The sequence below is a fragment of the Semicossyphus pulcher genome, unplaced genomic scaffold (assembly GCF_022749685.1).
Source record: "Semicossyphus pulcher isolate SPU_LCO1_2020_fin unplaced genomic scaffold, fSemPul1.0.p SCAF_11, whole genome shotgun sequence".
NCBI lineage: Eukaryota > Metazoa > Chordata > Actinopteri > Labriformes > Labridae > Semicossyphus > Semicossyphus pulcher.
The window spans coordinates 5754091-5763281 of NW_027211615.1; the positions used below are offsets into that span (position 1 = coordinate 5754091).

At 39.9% G+C, this 9191-nt stretch overlaps 1 protein-coding gene across 1 annotated transcript; it reads right to left on the reverse strand.

The window, feature by feature from the left end:
* Positions 1-491: 491 nt before the first annotated feature.
* On the reverse strand, positions 492-7265 carry cfap206 (cilia and flagella associated protein 206). The gene is made up of 12 exons (XM_069657628.1): positions 7158-7265; positions 6620-6703; positions 5855-5945; positions 5377-5565; positions 4424-4591; positions 3695-3909; positions 3275-3394; positions 1822-2020; positions 1518-1658; positions 1153-1346; positions 814-957; positions 492-713 (listed from the first exon to the last, which is right to left on the reverse strand). Exons 1-12 carry the CDS (start codon positions 7263-7265, stop codon positions 492-494), a joined length of 1875 nt encoding a protein of 624 aa, XP_069513729.1.
* Between the last annotated feature and the right edge of the window lie 1926 nt (positions 7266-9191).

Consider the following 9191-nt stretch of genomic DNA (forward strand, 5'->3'; position numbering starts at 1 on the left):
ATGTGGAAAGGTTATTACAGCAGAGCAAACAGATGTTAAACAGTGTCAACTTGTCCAAATACTTCACAAAAACTGTGAGATATAAACTGTATGTTTTAAGTATAAAGTAATGTGATGCAGATTTACTACAGCACAGCTTTCATATTTAGCACAAGAATGTGTTCAAACAGCCTTTTAATAAAAAGTTTTAAGGCACTATGTTAAAAGTCTCCTTCCCACCTGCATCACCACACCAGTGCCACATCTGACCAACCATAATATCAGATGATCTCTGAAACAATGGCAGCAATAATGTCATAGCTTTTTCACAATACATACTGTGAGAATTAAAGAAATGCATTTCAGGAACTCTTTAAGCTACTACATTATTCTGCCCTACTTTTGTCTTTGTTAAAGTTGTATGCAGATTCCTCTAGATTGAAAACGATTAGAAAGAAAAATCTGCTTATATTGACTTTTATTTTACAAATCAAGACATTTAGACACGTTGATTATTCATCCAGAGGTCTGGTGAAGTTGGTTTTGACCACTTGTCCGTCTCTCTGTCCCCTCAGTCCTGCCAGGTAGATCTGAGGTTTGGGCACGTTGCTCTCACCGTCTCTCTTACTCTGACAGGCTGCGTTCTTCGGCAGCCATGTCTGAGTCATGTTCTCCCGCCTCATGTGGCTCAGATCGGTCTGCGTTGAGTGGGTCACTTTGGTCAGGAGATCAGCCTAGAGATATGAAATACAAAAAATTAGACTGCTTTTAAATTAACATGATTCTTTTAGTCAGTAAAGACGTCTTGTTTTACATCAACCCTTTATGGCTCACCAGTTTGATAGCTTTTCTTCGCAGCTCCCACTCGTTCCACTCGTATGACATGTCGATGTTTGTCTCCACTGGGTGGATGTCCGTCTGTGTGCCGCTCTCACACCTGGTGATGGGCTTCACCAGTAAACTTTCACCTGGCTGCATCTGCGAAACCACAAGGCAACAACCAAGTTTGGATCAAACTCCAGGGAAAGTCAGAGTGTGGGAAGCTTGACTTTACTGGGCAGGAGGCAAATAATAAGGTGCTCTGACCTACCTACACATACAGTAAATTACAGGGGTCATGAATATAGAGCATATATGTGGTCAAGCTGTGGCTCTTTAACTAAAGCTGCTGACCTCAGAGTACGGACTGACGCAGGAGAACTGTTGGTGCAGCTTGAGGAGCTGAATGAGTTCAGGGGATTGCTTTGCTTTCTCTGCCACCTCCTCGATGAAGTCGTCTGGACTGGAGGCAAATTTCAAAGCAGCTTCTCTGGAGCTAAAAACATAAAGCTTCTCCTTGTGTTTCAGGACACCGACGTGGGGATTACCTGCAAAATAAGTGTCAAATATTCCAAACTGAATTGATTTTAGGCACAACAGACTAGATTAAAGATGCTCATCATATAAACAGCTTGTATAGGGAATTATAGACAGAATTCAGGGGGGATTTCTGTATATTAATAATTAACATATACCAAGGTGCGTCATGAGAAGAGTACCTGGAAGTAGAAGTCCATCTCTGTTCACAAGTGTGTATCCACAGACTCCATTATACTGCAGCGGCAGCTCATTAAAGCTAGCTGCTGTTTCAGGCAGGAGCCATTCGTGTGTCTCCATCTCAGCTGGATCAATACGCTCGTCTGAAGGAAATAATGATGAAAAATAATTAAAAGCTCAACTCTTCAATCAGCTGTTGTTAGAGACATTTTTATTTTTGGACTCCAGCTTTTTAAGACTTGTGGAAGCTTAAATTCATAACTTCAGAGCCTGACATACTTTATCTGTTGTACACATGAGCTATACCTGAGGACTCCATCATTCTCTGCTCGTCTGTCTTCACCTCTGACGCCTCCAATAGGTCGTCTAAATAAGCTTGAGAGAAAATCTTTGCCTGAGAGGCGATGAAGGGCTGCAAGTTGAGCCTGATGTTACTGAGGATGTTGAGCAGCTCAGCCTCGTCCTGGAGTTCAGACCACAGCTTAGACAGAGCCTTGAACAGCGGCTAAAAGACAACATGAGGAATAATAAAAGTGAGTCTGGAGAAATAAAGACATCTGAAGCAATTCATATTTTTTTATCTATCTATATGGTACCTTTGATTAAAGATGCTGAAAAATGTGCTGTGGTTCATAAACAAGACTAGGTCAAACCTAGTATGTGGCTGACTGCATCAGGTCAATGTGCGCTTTGGTGGGCAATATGTTACAAGGACAGTCCTTATGAGGCCGATGACAACGTGTTTGAAAGCAGGTGCGCGCTGCGGATGTAGGTGAGGACAGCGGACGAGCAGCGGACGAGCAGCCCCGCCTACTCCCTGAACAAAGTATCCAGAGCCGTATAGACAGAGAGTCGCATCAGTGGAGGTCCAATATGCTCCACGATCCACTATTGCGATGTCGCAACTCTCTCTCTCCACAGCTGTGAAAGTACCGTCACTCACTCAGTCAGTCAGTTACTCAGTCAGTCAATCAGTCACATACAGACCCATGTGTAGGGCTGACCCCGGTGGTCAGCTAAGAAAGACTAGGACTGGGACAGTTTTCAATCAGTCTGGTCTCTACATTGAATGTAAATTGTATCCTGGGTCAACCTTCTGCAATACATGCTGAGCAGTTTGTGCAATCAAAGGAACAGTTCAGCACTTTCAGAAATACACTTATTTGCTTTCATAAATCACTTCCCGTGACATTTTCAGGACTTTTTCCGAGGACTTTGTTTTACAAACCAAGACAGCAGCTGCAAGCAAATGCTGATATCATTTAGTGCTAGGCCGTGTATTTACACATTAATCCTGCAGGGGTGTTGTTGGAGTGATCAAATTTACCTCTAAAGATGAGTTAATGAAACATTGTGTCCCAATTGTTTAACACACACAAGCAGACATGTTATGGTCCAGGTTAATGACTGGACAAACAACAATGTATCCACCTGCCCACTGTTTGCCCACTTTCTGTGCAAAAAAAAAAAAAAGACAATTTTTACATTTAAAAAAAATTACATACATTTTATTTAGTTATTTTTATTTAGTTTGTACGTTCTTGAACTCTGGACAGAGGCTAGGTGTTTCTCCTGCTTCAAGTCTGTATGCTACACTAGGCTAACCGCCTCCTGACTCCATCTCTCTGCACACAGATTAGATTTATGTCCACCTCCAGCCTAACAAAGCAAATAGGTTTACTTCTCAAAATACTGAATTACTCCTTTAAGAGATAATATAAAATAAAGGCAACAAAATCACAGTGAAGGAGACACTTACAAAAACTGTTGCAGTGGGTACAGCTGTCTTTGACTTCACAGTATCTTTCAGCAGCTTCATCTGTGACGAGAACTCAGTCTGAAGGATCTCAACGTGCTTGGTACACAAACAAGCATCAGCCTGGTGGGAGACAGAAAACAAATGTTGAAGCTTTATGATGTTTTGGGCCTAAACTAAATGAAAGCTTCAGAAGCACCAGTGACCTAGAGTGAAACAAGCCTCAGACCTTTGGTATCATCCGCCCATCTCTAGTAAATAATGGCAGTAAGTGAAGTCTACTCCCGAGCACTTTAAAAAACATCTTTAGGCTGACCAAAGCGCTAACAAAAAGATATTGAAAGTATAAAGTTAAAAAAAAGTAAAAACGTTATGTAAGCCACCTGAAATATACACAAACTGTACCAGCTCCTGTTTCCTCACCAGTAACATTCTGAGGAAACCTTCATGCTGCCTGATGTTGTAGAGAGCCTGTTTGAGCAACACGACGGGCACGTCAGACTCTGCAGACTGACTGTCAGGGTCCGTTAGCTTCTGCAGCACAGAGGTGAACTTCCAGGCCAAACTCTGTGATTCTCTCAGCTCGTTCTCTAAGCTTTCACTGGCGGCTGGAAGAGCTTCAGTCAGAGCTGCGGGCACTGCAGAGGGAGTGTAGAGGGAAAGTTAGATATTTTTCCAATGCAGGATATTACTGGACTATTGCTGCCTAAACTGGTTAGCTTGTTTGTGTTACTGTGTGATTTTGGTGTTTCAAAGGATTAGTCCAGATCCAAAACAATATTTGTGTACCACATAATAATGCAAACAAACTAACCATTAAACAGCAGAAAACCAGCAACTCTGTGAGGTTAAATAACCTTTTGTCAATGGAGTCTGGTGTCTTTGAAGAGAGCGATGTAATGTCTCTTTCTTGTTAAAAAAATAATGTTCCTCTTTAACAAAAGGTCTATCTCTGTAGGGGTCCTTTCTGTAATGTTGTCAGACACTTAGAATAACAATCTGAGCCTTTTAGAACTTTTAGAAGACCAACTTTGATTGGCTGCTGGCTGAATTAATCTACTGGAGATAATTCTAAAACCTTTTGTACCACATTTAGCAGAGATGCTAACAACAAACACCATGCTTTCATGTCAGCAGGTGGGTGTACTGTACTTAGATCATGGAGGTTAGCGTCCTCTACTCCTTTCTTGCTGGCTTTGTTGAAGAGTCGGATCCCTGTGACCATCATGGTGAGCTCTGTAAGCTGCTGCTCCTTGTCCCTCTTCAGCAGAACCATGAAGGCTCCCAGCTCGGTGTGAGGGAAGACGCTCTGCAGGGCAGCTAGGACGAGACAGAGGGAATCAAGAGTCAGGACCACAAACTGACCTTTTGGGATTATAAAGATCACATTGGTCCTTTCAGAGCTCAGAGGCCTTTTACAATGTGCAGTTCTCTGGTTGATCGATATACTTAAAAGACCAACTCCAGTCATGTTTTAAGACATATGAAATGCTCTGCTTAAAATAATACATTGTGTCTGATGTTTAATTACCTTGTAAAAATCCTCCCAAGGGATCTCCTCTTTTTCCTTCTCAACATTCCAGAATCTGCATAGTCCCCGCCCACTATGTACATTTCCGACCGCCCCCTCCATTGCGAAAACAAAACATGTCATCGCCATCGTTTAGTGGCAACTTGGCTTGCTTGAAATGTAGTAATTAGCCGTAGTAACGTTAACGTTAGTAGTCAGTAGTTAGTTAGCTAAAATGTTAAAGCTGGCTCGCTCATCGCCGAAGTGGTTGCCATAAGTTGCACATAATGATATGCATAGCGTCACCCCGTCCATTAACGGGATTGGCTCCTTAGGTTTGTGACGTCTCAAACCTGCCAATCTGAAAACGTGTTGTTCAGCCTGTCCTTGGTACACTGCAGTTTAAAAGCAGACAGGCCCAGCCATGGAGATGACTGCTGATGTTGTCCCTGATATGTCTTGTAGCACATGGAAAACACCACATGGAGATGTTTACAAGGTTAAACACTGGATGGGGGGCTTTAAGAATAATGCGGCCAATGTTTGTATTATGACCAAAGTTTCAAAAAAAGAGAAAGAACCAGTTAGATTGAACCTGTAGCCTCTTGAGCGGTCTTCACGTCTGCAGGTGAGCCCAGGCCCGAGCGCAGCAGGATATATGTGACGATTTTACGGTACAAAGCGTCTAACTCCTCCCTCGTCTTCCCCCTGCTGTCAGTGATCTCTCTGCTCACTGAGCTCAGCCTGGACTCCATCACCTGGTGGATCTCCTCCAGAAACTCACCTGCACAAACACACAAAGGACCTGCTCTGTCATGATGTTCATCTTACAACCCTTAAAATGTCTTTGGCTTCAAAGACATTTTAAGGGTTCAACAGACAGCAAGTTAAAGGCTAAAACATTTCTAATATGCTCCCCATTGTTTGTTTTAAAGCTTTGTTTCAGGTAGGTAAAAAAAAAGCATTCCAAACATATTTAATCAGCTTTGACCACATCCTAGACAAAATTCTATATTTAACCTCATTTTAGACACAAAGGGTACTAGAATGTAATTTCATACAGTGACACTTACGTCTGGAGGTGTAATTCATATCAAAATACACCTGCATCTTGATTGTGTCGAGGGACGGGCTGCACTTCTCCATCAGTTTATCCAAACACAGCTGTAAGAAATATTACAGATGGAGATTAGAAACAAACCAAGTGTGTGAGTGTGTGTTTAAGGGTCAGTGTGAGAGCTGTTTCTACCAATATTAACACTGAGGTCATGGACATTTTGCAACCTGGGGGGAATTATACTTTGCACTTTTCAAAACTTTATTCCACCGAAACTTTACACCTGGTTGTTTGGAGAACTAATTCACAGTCATTATAGTTTACTGAATAACAATCTTCATTAGATTTTATTTGTGGCATCTATTCAAAATATTGTTGACCAAAGTATTTTGCAGTGAAAACAAAGGAAAAAAATATAAACAGGAATGAGCATTGCAGGAGATTAATTACAGAGACTAATACAGATGGTGTGTGCGATCAGGCATGTTTTCATGAGGGTAATTAAAAGGCTGTAGAAAAGAGATGGATCACTGAGAGGGAAACCTTGAATTACAGTTGGCAAACTATTCCAGCTACAGTGTCGTTGAGTACAAATTAAATTTGCATAAAAACTTTAACAAGACAATTATACTAGAGGTAACTCAGATCACCATAACATCCTTAAATATATTTTAAGATACTTATGTTTATTAAAGGCATTGATTAACTTTGGAAAGTATGCAGGAAAGAAGGAATGGGGGTGTCATTAAGGTAGATACATGGATCAGATGCAGTAACTAACCTCTTCAAGTTTTTGCACATCCTGTTTGGTCAGCGTGCGATCAACATTAAACCCATTTCTTGGGTCCAGAACAACAGCTTTCACCTGACAATATTCAAAAAGGAAAAATATATGAATATTTGAATTTTGTTAAATAATTTAAATAATAAAAAAGAAATCTACTTTAACTGTTAATAAGATAAGATAAGATGGAACTTAATTAATCCCAAAGGAAATTATAGTGCGAGATATACAGTACAAATAAGAGAAGTACAAAAAACAAATATCAAATATCAAATATCAGTGAAAATATAAAATATGAAGTGTATGGGTTAATGCAAAAGAAAATTGCATCGTTCATATAACTTATATCAACACATTGTGGTATAGTTTATAATTTAAATTTAAAAGACACAGAAAATAATAATTATGTGACATTATAATCATCTATAAAGCATCAGTGCAGCTAAGCTAGCTACCAGTAAACTAACTCACGTAAGCTATAGCGACGTTAACTAATGTTAGACAGTTAGCAGGTAAATTCAGGCTAGTTACTGACCATGAAAGCCACCAAAGTGTCGGACACCGCATGTCCTCTCACCGCACACTCCCGCACGATGTCACGGATAATGTTTTTAATGACACTTTCTGCGTGAGCTCGAGACATTTCTGCTGACTGAAAGTAACCGTTAAGTACACTAACTACAGTTAATTGGTGCTAATAAAGCTAGCAAAGTCCCAGGCAGCCTGTTGATAACTGGTTACCATAGGAACACCGGTCAACCGGGGATGTTATTACGTCATGGTGTCCACTAGAGAGCGACAACACGCTTCTTTCCTTGTTGCAAAAGGAAGGGGAATAACACATTTTTTAAAATAAGATGAGATAAGATAGACTTTATTGATCGCCCATTGTGAGAAATTCACTTGTCACAACAGCTCAAAATGAAGGGCAAGGGCAGAACAGTTGAGAGATAAAGAATATTATTTATTAAAACTTTATTTAACCAGGACTGAAGCCCTGTTAAGATCAAACTTTGATTTTTTAAGGATCAGTTGCGCTGCTTCAGGCATAAATCACAACAAATAGAAATTCTAAACAAAATACAAAAAACAATTACAGGATAAGATGTCCAAAAACACACATCAACATTCAAATCATCCAAAGCCAGACGTTCTTAATCACTTTAAATGCATCCAATGAGAACATCAAAAGATTTAAATAATTTTGCAGCTGATCCAAGCAGAAGGAGCAGCAGACTGAACTTTTCCCAGAGCAGAACATAGTTGAAGAGTGGAGACAGTAACTTTATGTACTTTTTTTTAATGCATTTTTATTGTAAGCAAGATGGAAGCAGGGCATGAAAAAATGACCAGTAGTTAAGTGTACTTGTGGACAAGTCAGAGCATTCAACCTGAGCAAAGAGCAATGCTTTAAAACTTGTATACATCAGGGCTCCACGTGAACCAGAATCAGTGTTTAAAGAGTTTAAGATGCATGTTTAAAATAGCAACATAGTCCAGCACAGACACAGCAGTGATAGCAAAAAGCCTCTTTTTTGCCTCAAAGGAAAGCAACTGTGGCTATTTTTTCGTTCTCTTTTACTGGTGAGATAACCTAACAAGAATAAAGTGGCGTAAAAGACAAAGAGAAAAAGAATAAGACCACGGACAGAAAATGTAGACATACAAACAATGACAGTTACAGTAATGAATTAATCATGTGAGAGGAGTCTAGAAGTGGAGCCATAATTTGATCAATGAAGAAACCTTTGTATTTTTTAAAGCTCCAGCTCCTCTAGAGTCCTTTTTACCTTCCTGTCTCTGCATTTTTAAAATTTTTTAAAACACTAGAAACCAAAATTGTAAGCAGAACAAATGCATTTTTAAGACGAACCTTATTAAAGACGCATTTGATTTAAAAAGTTGCTTAAACAGCATTTTGCTTTAAATGTGTGTCTCATAGGAGAGCAGAGAAAATGAAGTATTTCCTTTTTATTTCCTGCTCAGATCAGCTGTGAGAGAACGGTCTGTGTAATAACCCCACTGTGGCTGATACAGAAAACAGAAACAACACAAAGGAGTGATGATTAAAATATTTATTATAAAAACAGACATGACATAAATAGCATGGTTTGGGTGGAAAAACTGCGAGACTCAGTCCAGACTGGTACAGTACATTTAGAGGAGGAGGAGACCCAGAGAAAGAGTCTGTTAGAGCCAGTAAACAAGCAGATCATCTCTGCCTTACATGAGGCTCAGACTGAGTTTGTACGGTCACATTTAAAAGGTGATTTCCACTTAACCCCGGCCTTTGGAGCAAAATACAAAGAAAAACATGCAGACAAAGAAATAAATGCAAAAAAGCAACTTAATTACATGCAACAAAATAATTCCATGCAAAAACATTAATAATGTAAACTACATATAAATATACAGGGAGGCTGAGGGGCCCTTTAGGGTTCATGGTAAAGAGATAAATGCAGCAGTTTTGGCAACACTGGAACACCTTTCACAAAATATTAACGCTACTGTGCAAGTGTTAAAAAAAACATGCACACAACCACCATTCTTAAATCAGAGGAAAGTTTAG